This window comes from Apteryx mantelli, chromosome 8 (assembly GCF_036417845.1).
Source record: "Apteryx mantelli isolate bAptMan1 chromosome 8, bAptMan1.hap1, whole genome shotgun sequence".
NCBI classification, from domain to species: Eukaryota; Metazoa; Chordata; class Aves; order Apterygiformes; family Apterygidae; genus Apteryx; species Apteryx mantelli.
In genome coordinates, this window is record NC_089985.1 from 37,217,482 (window position 1) to 37,229,761 (window position 12,280).

Below are 12,280 nucleotides of genomic sequence, written 5' to 3' on the forward strand. Positions count from 1 at the left end.
CTGAGAGGGTAGAAGCAGCAAGGTATACAAGAGCAGAGGGCTCTCTGTACTCGTCCAGGGGCAGCTGGAAGCTCAGGAGGGTCGAGGTGACCTCTTCCATTAAAGTGTGAGTCAGGAAGAACAATAATATCCTGATTACATGCTGAGCTTGGGACTGGCGGAGGTTCCTGAGGTAGTCACAAGTGTGGGCACCTAGAAGAGAACAGGGCTACATGGAGGCAGTCTTCTGTACACCATGGAGGGTCTGCAGTTATTTTCCAGACCTCAGCGCCCTCTTCTCCCACCTGGCTGGGGCGTGGGCACCCCAGGCTCTGCACACCAGCGCCCAACTTGTTGGTGCTCCCCCATCCATGTCCCAGCCCTCCTGTGCATCCAGCCGGGCCCCGCGCTCAGCTGCCTCTGTAATCCCATCCATGCCCTTGGTGCAAGCATGAAGTCACGTGTGATGTAACTATTTACTGGACGGCAGCCAACGAGCTTCTTGCACCGTACCGGCGCGGAGGCCATGCGTACCTGCACCTGCGGCGCTTGTGCAGCTCCCCGCAGCAGCCAGCCTGCTGCCGGGCTGCGGCCGCCCCGCCGCACATCCGAACCCTCGCACCCCGGATAATGCCGCTTCGGGACCCTGCGCCCAAACCCTCATATCCCAGATAATGCTGCCCTGGGACCCTACACCCTCATATCCCAGATAACACCGTGCCAGGACCCCTCACCCAAACCTTCGTATCCCTAGATAACGCAGCTCCGTGAACCCCTGGATGCGCAGTCCCAGAGCCTACTGTGATGCCCCAAGACGTGTGCTAAACACTGCGCCTACCCCCAGGCCGCTGCCCTGCTGCCCAGAGCCTGGCCATGGCACGGGGAGCTGCCCAGGAGCACAGCCAACACAGTGCCACCCCCGGGGGAGCCCCAAGGGGATCCCAGGGAGCCAGGCTGCCGGTGTCACCCTGCTCCCAGGCCCTGCACCACCCAGTTACTTCCACCAACAGCAACAAAGCAATCGGGACATTTTTACCCTCCCCCCCACCCAATTTTCCTGAAACCGGACTGTCGCCACCCCCCACAGGGTCAACACGTCCCCAGTAGCTACTGGTGTCTCCCCAGCTGGATCTACCTGCAGGACTGGGGTCAAGATGCCTAACACCAGTCTTCATTTTATTTCCTGCAGATTCATAGCACTAAGGCATTTTCACATTGAAAAGAGCTCTTGTGTTCACCAGAAAAGAGAAGAGCCCTCTTTTCTCTCCCTCTTAAAATCCAGCATTCAATAATTCACCGTCTGAAAGAGGCTGAAAGAAAACTCTCCCCTCTCCCGTGCTGCTGCCTCTGCTGCTCTGTGCATTCGACGGGGCAGACACCAGCCACCTGCCCCGCGTGGCCAGGGGCTCACCCTGTAAGTGGCTCGAGGGTACACGCAGTTCCTGCAGTTCCTTGAAAAGGACCTGGGGCTCTTCAGATACATTCAGTGCAGCAGAGATCACAGATTCAGAGACCGCGATTTTAAGGGACCCGCACTTTACTCAGCAACTCAATGACACCTTCCCTGGTGAGGAACATGACCTCGCCAGTGTTTTGACTCCAAACCTCAAACACAGGGGGATCATCACAAACCCTCTTCCCAGCTATTATCACATACGGATAACCCAGCTTGTTGGCGTCTTTTAGTCTTTTGCCAATGGTCAGTTGGGTCCGGTCATCCAGCACTGAGTCGCCGGCGAGCTGAGGCACGGCTTCAGCAAGGTCGTCATACAGGTGCTCCATGAGCACGGCTCCCTTCTCCTCCTTGCTGCCCTTCTTAGGGGGAATGAAGCAGACCTGGTAGGGGGCAATGAGGCTTGGCCAGCGGATGCTGTCCTCCGTGGAAAGCACCTCGACGGCCGCCGCCAGGATGCGAGTGACGCCCAGGCCATAGCAACCCATTTCTGCCAGCTGGAGCTTGTTCTCGGCAGAGTAGAAGGTGGCATTGAACACCGAGGAGTACTTGGTGCCCAGATAAAACGTGTGCCCCACTTCGATCCCTCGCGTTGGGGTCAGTGGTTCCCCACACGTGGGACAAGTCGTTTGCTCCGCACTTATCATTTCCACGTTGGCCGCAAAATGCCCGGTGGGGCACAGGACCAGCCTGTCCTCACCGATGTCGGCCGGGAGCTGGAACTCGTGCGACACGGTGCCCCCGATGCTGCCCGTGTCCGCCTGCACCTGCACAAAGCGAAGGCCCAGGGCCTCGAACACGCGGCGGTACGCGTCACACACCAGGCTGTAGGTGCGGCGTGCCGCCTCTTCGGAGGCGTCGAAGGTGTACATGTCCTTCATGTAAAACTCCCGGCTGCGCAGCAAGCCGAAGCGGGGCTTGGGCTCGTCCCGAAACTTCCTCGTGACCTGGTAGAGGCGGAGAGGGAGCTGCCTGTAGGAGAGGTTGGTCTGAGTGGCCACCAGGTCCGTCACCGCCTCCTCGTGCGTGGGCCCCAGGCAGTAGTCCTTGCCGTGCCGGTCAGCCAGCCGGAAGAGCTCGCGGCCCATTTGGTCCCAGCGGCCGCTGGCCCGCCACAGCTCCGCGGGGCTCAGGCTGGGCATGCTGAGCTTCTGCCCGCCGACGGCCCGCATTTCCCGGTCGATCAGGCCGACGAGCTTCTCCATGGCCCGCACGGCCGACGGCAGGTAGTGGTAGCAGCCGGGGCCGGCGGGGCAGATCAGGCCGCCCTGCACCATCAGCTTCTGGCTCCTGCAGGCCGCCTCGCCCCCCGGCCGGGCCTCCCAGCCCGCCTCGCCGCCCTCCTGCAGGCTCAGCGGCTGGAAAAGCCGGGAGACCAGCAGCCGCCCGGCCGCGCCGTGGCCGAGCCTGCGAGCGCGCCGCAGCCGGCCCGCCGCCGCGCTCAGGGCGGGCACCAGCCCCCGCCGCCGCCGCAGCAAGGCCTCCATGGCCGCTCGCCGCGACGCGCGGCGGGGGTGGGGGCGGCCCGCGCTCCGCGGCTCAGGGGGCTGCTCGGGGCCCGGCTCAGCGCGTCGGCACCGGCACCGGCACCGGCACCGGGACCCGGCGCGTCCGGCCGCCGCCACACGCGCCGCGCGCCCGCCGGAAGCGCCGCGCGCCCCGCCCCGCCGCCACGACCAATCAGGAGCAGAGCGCCGCGTCACGTGGTGCCTCCCCGCCGGCAGCCTGCCCACCGGGGCGGGAGGATTCCGGAAGTTGGCGGTCCTTACCCGCGCGGGACGCTCTTTCCGCCGGGAGGCTCAAGCCTCGATGGTTCGCCCCCGACATGGCGGCCGGCGGGGGGCGCTGCGGGGGCCGCGGCGCCCCCCGGGCTTGTCCGCCGCCCTCGGCCCGGCCCAGCCCCAGCGGTAACGGCATCAAGAAACCTTCCCCTGCAAGCCGTGTCACTGCAAGCCGTGTCACTGCGCCACGGACGCGGTCTGGAGGTCCAGAGCGACCTCAGCAGGCGGGGGCATCCGTGGACAGGGGCTGGCTGTGGGTGGCCGCCAGCGCCAGGAGGCACCTGAGCAAGAACGGGGCTCTTACGAGGCGTTTCTCTCTCTCTCTCTCTATATATATTTAATTAATAAAGTTTTAGAAAACTGAAAGGGTCCCGACAGCTCCCGAGAGAGACCCCCTTTGCAGACTGCAGCCACCCCTAGGCACTCAGAGGGGCGGTGACGGCTCACGTATCTTGGCCTTGGAAGGATCCGTCTTCATCGTCTCGAACAGCAGCTTCACCAGCTCCGTCCTGCCCCGGGCGATCATGGCTTTGGAGAGCTCCATCACCTCCAGCGTGTGGTTGCGGTAGACCACCCTCAGCTCCTGCTGCACCCGCGGCGGTGGGAATTTCTCCTCGGCCACCTTAACCCACAGCTCCACCTCCTGCATTAGCACGTCCCTGTTGAGCCGCCTCTGGCTGAAGAGCCTGAGCAGGGTCTCCAGCAGGCACCGCAAGCTCTCGGTGGAGGTGGAGCTCACGTGGTCCAGTTCGATCGCCCGCTTGAAGCACTCCATGGCTTGTGTTTCCTCCTTCTTAAGCCACAGGCATTTGCCCCTGAACAGCTGTAATTCGGGTATGGTCTCGCCCAGGTCGAATTCCATGGCTTTGGCCAAGAAAGCCAAGGCGTTGTTCAGTGCAGTTTCATCCACCAGGAACAGTTCTTGCATAGCATCCACGCTCATATAGTAATAAACCTGGAGGAATGCAGGACAAAATTAGGCTGTCAGGAGAAAACACAGACCAACAGCTGCCTCTGAAGGTGACAGTCCTCATTAGGGTCTGCCCTACTCCCATTCCTGTGTTTAATGCCTCCCACTACCTGGCTCCAGGTGGCTCTTCACTTCCCGTAAGCTCTCTGAATTTCTTCCTAGCTAAGGCTGACATTAACTGTAGCAATCCCTCAGCTGTCCATTTCCACCGTTGGCCCTGCTGCACCCCACCATCTCCCTTGCTTGCACCTAACTAGAGCTGAACCGGAGGCAAAGGCAGCCAAGGGCTAGTTCCTCGAGGAGCTGCCCTTGGCAATGAAATGCAAAGAGGAGCCAGCTCTGGTGTGGGCTCATATGGCTTAGGCTGGAGGAGGGTGACTCTGTGGCCAACCCAGACATATTGGTAGAGACATATCCAAAGAGTGATAAACTTAGCCCTCAACCTTTGTGGTCTGTCTTTGTGGCTGAGAGTTAATGAAAACCCGGAGGCACTGCAAGGAGCTGCCCGGGATCTCTTTGGGGGTATGCTGTGCCTGTCCTCACCTGGCCCATGTCCAGGTTTGTCCTCAGGCTCGGACGAACCTTGAGGACCTTCTTGAGGTCATTTTTAGCACGCGTAAGCTTTCTCCTGTCAGGCGGGGGGGCCAGTCCCATCTTGGCACGCTCCAGGTCTTGCAGGTACAGCTTCATGTGGATCTGGAGACCAGAGGAAACTCATCAGCTTGCTTCAGTGCCCAGTTGTAGCATGAATGCATGGATGACAAGGCAGGTACTAACAAGTAATAATGCGAGTATGAAATGCCACCGTGCATCAGGTGAGCTCCTCGGCCGGGCCACAACCCCACAGCTCTTTCCACTTGCACCAGTCAGACCATCATGCCCAGTGCCAGCACCCCAGTGTCTAAAGCATGCCTCTGGGCTGATCGTGGTTAGCAGCACTGTGTGGGGAACGCGGTGCAGGCCCCTGGGATGTTGCTCATCCCATCTACCTCAGCTGTACATTCGGTTCTTGGTGAACGTGAGGTCTTTGAAAGCAACTAGCTCAGAGTAACGCTGTGCTGTTTGCATGCCCGTGATGGCTGTTGTGGTCATTTGCTACCCCTTCCATCTCAGGACCGGTGACATGGGGGGCAGTTTGCCCTAAAGTGTTCAGTGGTTGAACTGCTCGGCTGTAGAGGGAGCGTCCCCGAATAAGGGCTGAGAAATAAAAAGCTTTTGTCTTATTTCAGCTTTCTCAAGTCCAAGCTATTAGATGTCACCTGGCAACCAGTGACCACCTTGATGCTGCACTTTTCAGCCTCCTACCTGTAGCTGAAGCTCAAAGGAAATTAAAAGTCTCTGAAGAACGGATCTAAGCACATATTGAAGTACTCCACTACAGCAGGAGATTTCACTTCACTGAGCCTCATTTCATGGGGAGTTAAGTAATCCTTTCTAAATATAAGAAAGCAAGAATGAGCCCTTATTTTATTTAAAAATGAGATTTGAGGAAATCTTCATGATTCTTCTTTAATGGGAAATACACATAAATGTGCACTCCCATTTATAGAAGTCTGGAATTGGGAAAATCAAGTGATTAAAGGGCACATTTTTGATGCTCCTGACTGATTTAGGAGCATTAAGGTCATTAACTGCTTGAGTCAGTTCTGCAAAGTGATGCAGCATCATGTAAAACGACCCAGCGAGACCTGAGGGAAGTCCCTCAGCAGTTCTGTGCCAGAGCCAGGATTTGGCCCAGATTTCCTGGCTGTAGATAGTGACTTCACTGCCAGGCCAGCCTTTGCTGTTTTATCAGGTAATTACCTCTTCCTAGGTGTTTCTTGCCATGATTAAATGAGCAAGACAAATTCACTCTCTGTGGTAAAATGTAGTGGCTGTCTCACAGACCAGAGGAGGACTGGATCTCTGTTGGAAGAGGATCTACCCACCCCTTGGACTGCTCACAGACCATGCTTACCCTTCTCATGGGATGCCCTGAGAATCCAAATTACTCTTGCATGTCCTTGCCTTTTGTCTCATTGGTAAAGACAGCTTCCCAATGCAAAGGCTTATTGACTGTTTTTCTGAATTAGCCCCTGTGCAGCAGCACCCGTGTTGGCAGTGCGTGTTGTTAGAGGACAGCCAGGAGCCTCAGAGAAGGCATTTGGCGTGTGGAAAGCTGCCCAGGTGCCTTGGATGTGTCAGGTGCGGTGTGTTTTGGGCCAGCGTTGCTGAGTAGCGTGTGATCAGGAGATGGACCTGCTCGTGACTGTGCTGGGTGGGATTTGTAGAGGTGTGTGCAATCTGGGCTGTCCTAGCGTTGGAGGGCTTATCAGAAAGGTTGTCTTGGATCACATCGGGGGCCCATCTAACTCTGTATCCTGTCCTTGACACTGGTGTCTAGCAGATACATGGCAGAAGATAAAAGTAGGGCATATATTGAGTAAGCCTTGTGTGCTACTCCCTCCTGGCTGGTTTAGGGACTTCTTCAGCAAGAAGAACCAGACTTTGAAGAGCCTTTTTCCTGCTCTCCATGGATTACACACGTTTCCAGCACTGTCAGGCAGGAGGATGTGTTTCCTTGCAGCTCCAGAAATCAGGTGGCCAGAGCTGCCAGGACCACAGAAACCCAGGTGTAGGGATTGCTGGAAGAGTATTGTAGATTTAATGGTGTTTAATGGAGTTGTTGATGGGGACTACCAAGCACAGGCCTTGTTCCGGACACCGTCACTGTGTCTCTGGCCAAACCGCGATGGGTGTGAAGGGCAGGTTTGGAGGCAGTGACCTACCTGTGCCCGGGTGCAGTACGCCTGCCAGTTGAGCTCTGGATCCTCTAGGACATCCAGTGCCATATTGCATATCCCTTTGGCCATCTCCTGCTTGCCCAGCGAGTGGCAGATTTTTGCCAGGCGGTTCAGGACGGGAGGGTTGTCTTTTGCTATTTCTATTGCCTGTTCAAGCCACAGAAGCAAACACATTTCCATCAGTGACTTGTTGCCTGCTGTGCTGATCAAAGAGGCACAAGCATCTTGGACTGATTCACCAGGGCAGTGTTTTAACTGGGAGGGTTTAAGGCTATACAAGAGACATGATCTGTAGGGAAAGCTGATATCTCTGATTAAATTGACAGACAGGACTGAACAAAGGGCTAAGCTTAGGGGTTATGTGCCTAAAAGCTCATCTGTGTTCTTTATTTTTTCCAGCTGTTCCAGGGGAACCTAATAAAGTTACTGCTCTCCCCACAGCTTTTCACCAAACTTGCTTGCCCAGGTTGTTTGGATCCTGCCTCTTTGGGGCAGATGGAGGGTATATTTTCATGGATGTCAGGCATCTTTGGAATGACCCCACCAAGAGGGCCTGTGGCACCATGGCTTGGCTCCTGGCCAGTATGGCTACCTTGGCTTCTCATGTCCTCGGGCCAAGACAGATGCCCTCGAATCTCCTCAGAAATATGCCAGGCACCCTGGGGGAGCTGACCTGGGCCGTGGCTGTCCAGCAGCCACAGGCCACGTAAGCTCTGCGCTGTGCCCAGACCCACGGACAGGGCTGGGAGGGGTCCTGACTCTAATCCTCCTCCTTCCTTCCCCTCATCTCTGGAGCTTGTGCATGGTTAACCACAGCCCTTCGGCATGTCCCTTGGCCCCGTTGTAGCTGGGCTGCAGGAACCAAACCCACTGCTTTGATGGGGGCAGATTTATCCCTTGGCCTGGGAGGGGTGCCCTGTACACAGCGGGGCTGAGGGTCTCTGCTCTGCTCTGCTCTGGGGGCTTCTCTTCATGGAGGGATACAACCAGGAGGAGAAGCACTGAGGATGGGCAGGGCGATCAGGGGGAAAGCAAATGATGGACGGAGCAAGGGATGGTAGATGCCCAAATCAGCCCCTGGCCCTATAGCGCTGGATAAAGCACCTTGCCAAAGCAGTCGAGGGGGTCAGTCTCAGAGTAGCCACAGTCCTGGATCCCCGTTGGGGTGGTGGAAAATGTTTCTTTCCGTTCCAGTAGTATCCCAAGATAGCACCAGGCCAGGGCTAGGGAAGACAAGTCAGGGCAGGTGAAAGTGGAAATCGTTCAGTGGCCAAACCTCTCCATCCTGTGGAGGAGCTGCAATTTGGGCTTGGGGACTCTCTGCACAGCTTCATCAGAGAAGGCACCTCCTGACTTATCCTGGGCATGGTCTTATACAGGTTGTACCGTCCATGAGTCCACAGCACTGGCGAATCCTCAGCTGGGAGGTTGCGGGGGAACAGCTCCACCTGAAACATTCACCCAGCCTGAGTTTGTCTGCAGCAAGGAGAGAGACGGGCCCTGGGCTATTGGTGAGGCTGTGCTAGTGGCTGGGGTGGATTTGTCTGCCCATATTTAGCTGTCCACATGTGAGCTAGCTACCTTGACCTGGGTTATAGACAGTGGAAGATGTGATGGTTCCTCAAGTGCTGTTCATCTCACCATAGATGGAGACCTGAAATGGGTCAAATAACTCCAGCTCTGGAAGGGCCTGTTTTACTCCAGTGCCTATACATGGAAGTACTGGAGATGTCTGCTGTTGAGTGAGACGAATCCCTGCCTAACAGTACTGGTAGATGAATTTTCTGTGTATATTTCAATATGAAGTAGGCTCATCAATCCTTTCACACATTCCCCCGACATCCATCTGCAACGTTTCTGTCCTGTTTTTGTGAGGGACTCACGCATCTGCCAACTTCCTTGGGTAGTTTAATTCCCTGCAGTGACATTACTGTAACTGCATGACTCCAAGACAATATTTTCATACCTAGTAAAAGGGCAATTTCAAAGCTTGTCTTAGATTTGCTTATTGGTGAGTTACTGGAGGATATAAAATTACCACATGTCATCTGCTCCCTGGGAGCTACTCAGGGTGCAGACTCTTTCCATGTAACTCTGAGGTGCTTTCAGGGCTGAGCAGAAGACACTTATAAAAATAAATAACACTGATAAAGATATAGTAACTAAATCAACCAGAAGAATGCATATCATCACCTGAGGTTCAGGGTTACCTTGGATTTAGGTACACACAGAATTCATCAGTGATGGATGAATGACACCTTGAGTTACAGGTTTGTAGGGAGATGGGTTTTACTCATGCTCAGCCCCAGGTAAGTCTGAGCTTAGCTGCAGATGTGGGGTTTGAAGATCCCTTGGGTGTGAAGGGCTGCACCGCACTTCTCACACCTGCTAAAACAAGCTGTTTCTCCTACCTCTGTAGTGAGTGTTGGAGGACTTGACCACTTGCCGGAGCAGCGTCAGGGTCCTGTTGAAGGCGGGCAGCCTCCTGTGCTCCTCGTGTCCCTGGGTCATCAGGATGCCGTCTAGCCTGCAAGGAGTTCTCTGTGTCGAAAAGCAGCTCAGCGCCGAGCCACGGGGCTCCCCCAGCCCCAGCGTGCCCTGCCCCAACCTGAGGAGTCCCCGGTGGACCCTCTGCTGAGAGCGCAGGCGAGCACCTCCTTCCTCCTTCCTGTTGGGTGCGGGTCCCAAGGAAAAGGCTACGCAGCGGCCCGCGGCCGCAGGGCAGGGATCATGGCTGGGGCATGAGGGTTTCTCTCGTGTCTCCTCCACTTCCAGCCCCCTCTCACAGCACCACAGTGGACGTTAGCACCAAAATCAGCATTTTGTTGCCCAAAGTAGACATTGGCAGGTTTGGTAGTTGCTTTAGGAACATTGCTGTAGCAGTTCAGAAATAACTTGTCCCTACGAAGGTCTTGTAAGAGGCCGGGTTAAGCCCTGACTGTTGCTTTAGCAGCATCCCTTTTCCTTTTATCAGTGTTAGCAGTCATAAAGCCACTCGTATCGCCGCAGTAGTGCTAATGCGGGACCAGTGCCTTGCTGTGTGGCACCAGGTCTGCTTCAGGCACGCAGTTAAATGGGAAACGGCAACAGGCTGGGCTGGGTTGCAGGCTGGGGCATGGTGCAGCTCCAGGCCTGGTCCTGATGCACGGGGCAGCGCGGCGCGAGCAGGACGCTGCAACCAGCACCAAGCAGTGCACCCATAAGGGTCACGACTGCTCCCTCCTGGCTCCAGCTGTGCCCTGGGTGTCACTTACAGCTCAGGCTTTTTGAATGCAAAGCGTCTAACGCTTGGGCTCCTTCGAATGGCTCCAATCCTGGTGCCTGGGCTCGCCGCTGCTGCTGCTATCCCCGGGCTGAAAGTCTTCCCTCGCTACACCTTTTCCTCTCTTTCCGCTAAAAAGAAGGTCTTCTGGGTCATTTCCCTTGGAAGGCAGCTGCATGTCTGGCTTTCCTATGCATCACTGCTTGGGCAACTACAGCTTGTGCCAGCTTGTCCGTGGCTAGAGGGCAAAGGCAGGAGCCAGGCCAAAGCAGCGTGCCCGGACCGTGGTGGTCTGCTCAGTGTGGCGCTGGTGACCGGCTTCAGTGCCTGAGCCTGCTCCTGCGAGGCGAGCCAGAGGGGGAGATGCTAAGGGGACGAGGGGGATCTCCCTTTCCCCAGCCCCCCGAGCTGCCCGGGGCCATTCCCCGCTCCCCCGGGGTGGCCTGCGCCCGCCCCGGCAGCTACCGTGTCTCACCTGATGTACAGCGTAGCCATGGTGAAGTACCAGCTCCTTTTCTCCTCCGAGGGGATCTGAAATGGGGAAAAGGTGGGTGAGAAACTCATCGCGAACACCGGGAAATTGCCTTCAGGAGCGAGTGGGGGAGCTATGGGGGAAAACGTGCACGGCCAGCTGGTCTTCCTCCCAGCGAGGGGACCCGCTTCAATCAGCAGACGTCCCCGAGGTGCCAGGCAGCCCCCTTCCAGCCCCCTTCCCGCACGTGCACCCAGGGTTGGCTCCATCCCCTGTGCGTGCCAGGAGAGGAGGGGGTACGGCCCTCAACCTGTCCGTCCGGCCTGCAGAGCCCCTCTCCTCCTCGCACAGCCCCCGTTGGACGGCTGGAGGGCACCACTTCTCCAGTGGGAGCCGGTGACAGTGGCTGGAAATGCGAGGGGCCTTTCTGCTAGCCCGGCGTCCCCATCGTGCTGAAGGGCACATCCCCCCGTGGCTGGCACGCGGAGCAGCCAGCCCTCTCCCTCCGCACAAGTATTTCTGTACCAGGTGCTGAGTTTTTATGATCTCCCGAAGGCGCGCTGCCAAGAAGGAGGGCACACCTTCGTTTGGAAACCTCGGAAAGGTGCAGCCGGGTCAAAGGACACTGTCTGGGAGCAAAGGGAGCTGCACCGGCTTTAACCCTTCCCTGCATCGCTGGCAGCTGCAGAGCAGCGGTCTCCTCCGGGAGAGCGGGGTCGGCGTGCTTCCCCACGGCTCTGGCGCCCACCGCCCCGCAAAACTGTCCTCCCGCGGCTCGCTCGGCCCGCGCGCTGACCTGCTGCCCGTAGGCGAGCGCCTTGTTGTAGAGGAGGACGCCGGCGGTCAGCTTCTCTGTCCTGTCCTCCTCGGTGAGCAGCCCCACGTCGAAGGCGTGCGCGTAGCCCTGCTCGGCCAAGCAGCGGGCTGCCCGGGCACCGGCGTCGCCCGCGGTGGGCACAGAGGGGCCGAGCCCCATGAGATGGGCCAGCTTCTCGGCGCACGCGGTCTCCTCCTGCTCGCTGCCCAGCCGGTCGTAGACGTAAGCCAGGTTGGCCCAGGCGTTGAGGTTGTCGGGGTCCTCCTGGGTGATGCCGAGGAAGATCTCCTTGGCTCGCTCCATCTCGTCCAGGTGGAAGGCGAAGACGCCCAGGAGGTTGCTGGCAGCATGCGGCTGGCCGCCGGTCTCCAGCTCCTGCTCGCACAGCAGGCTGTCCCTCTGGAGCTTCACGTCTCGCCCCCTGACGCTCGCGGGGCTGCCGGGCTCAAAGTTGAGGTTCATCTCCAGGTGGAAGTGGCCGGGGAGGTAGTCCAGCTCTTGCAGGAGGGCTTCGATGTCCCCATCGCCTCCCGCGTGGCTCTCCATCGGGGAGGGGGGCCGGGGCGCCCCGGCTCCTCTCCTCTCTTGACCCGTTCGGCTGGTTTAGCTGATCCGGGGGCAGCCGGGGAGGAGTCCCGGCGGGGAGGAGCGTGGCGGCGGCGCTGGGGCTGCCAGGCACCGGGGCGGCGCGGGGACATGCGCCGGGCCCTTCCTGACCTGCCGTGTGCCAGAACCAGCCCCGACGGCATTGCTATAGGCATTG

General features: G+C 57.9%; 2 protein-coding genes across 2 annotated transcripts; both read right to left on the reverse strand.

The window, feature by feature from the left end:
* Positions 1 to 1,149: 1,149 nt before the first annotated feature.
* On the reverse strand, positions 1,150 to 2,956 carry PARS2 (prolyl-tRNA synthetase 2, mitochondrial). The gene has a single exon (XM_013961778.2). It carries the CDS (start codon positions 2,917 to 2,919, stop codon positions 1,501 to 1,503), a length of 1,419 nt encoding a protein of 472 aa, XP_013817232.2. The 5' UTR covers positions 2,920 to 2,956; the 3' UTR covers positions 1,150 to 1,500.
* A 567-nt stretch (positions 2,957 to 3,523) lies between these two features.
* TTC22 (tetratricopeptide repeat domain 22) lies at positions 3,524 to 12,101 on the reverse strand. The gene is made up of 7 exons (XM_067300499.1): positions 11,497 to 12,101; positions 10,704 to 10,759; positions 9,378 to 9,493; positions 8,071 to 8,189; positions 6,952 to 7,113; positions 4,727 to 4,879; positions 3,524 to 4,168 (listed from the first exon to the last, which is right to left on the reverse strand). Exons 1-7 carry the CDS (start codon positions 12,061 to 12,063, stop codon positions 3,638 to 3,640), a joined length of 1,704 nt encoding a protein of 567 aa, XP_067156600.1. The 5' UTR covers positions 12,064 to 12,101; the 3' UTR covers positions 3,524 to 3,637.
* Positions 12,102 to 12,280: the final 179 nt, after the last annotated feature.

Bases quoted from the DNA above. Each gene is read 5' to 3' on its own strand.
- PARS2 (XM_013961778.2), bottom strand. From the start codon at position 2,919: ATGGAGGCCTTGCTGCGGCGGCGGCGGGGGCTGGTGCCCGCCCTGAGC.
- TTC22 (XM_067300499.1), bottom strand. From the start codon at position 12,063: ATGGAGAGCCACGCGGGAGGCGATGGGGACATCGAAGCCCTCCTGCAA. The intron at 10,760-11,496 runs GTCAGCGCGCGG...TCCCCATTTCAG, and splicing joins CGCTCGCCTACGGGCAGCAG to ATCCCCTCGGAGGAGAAAAG. The intron at 4,880-6,951 runs GTAGGTCACTGC...TCTGGTCTCCAG, and splicing joins CGTACTGCACCCGGGCACAG to ATCCACATGAAGCTGTACCT.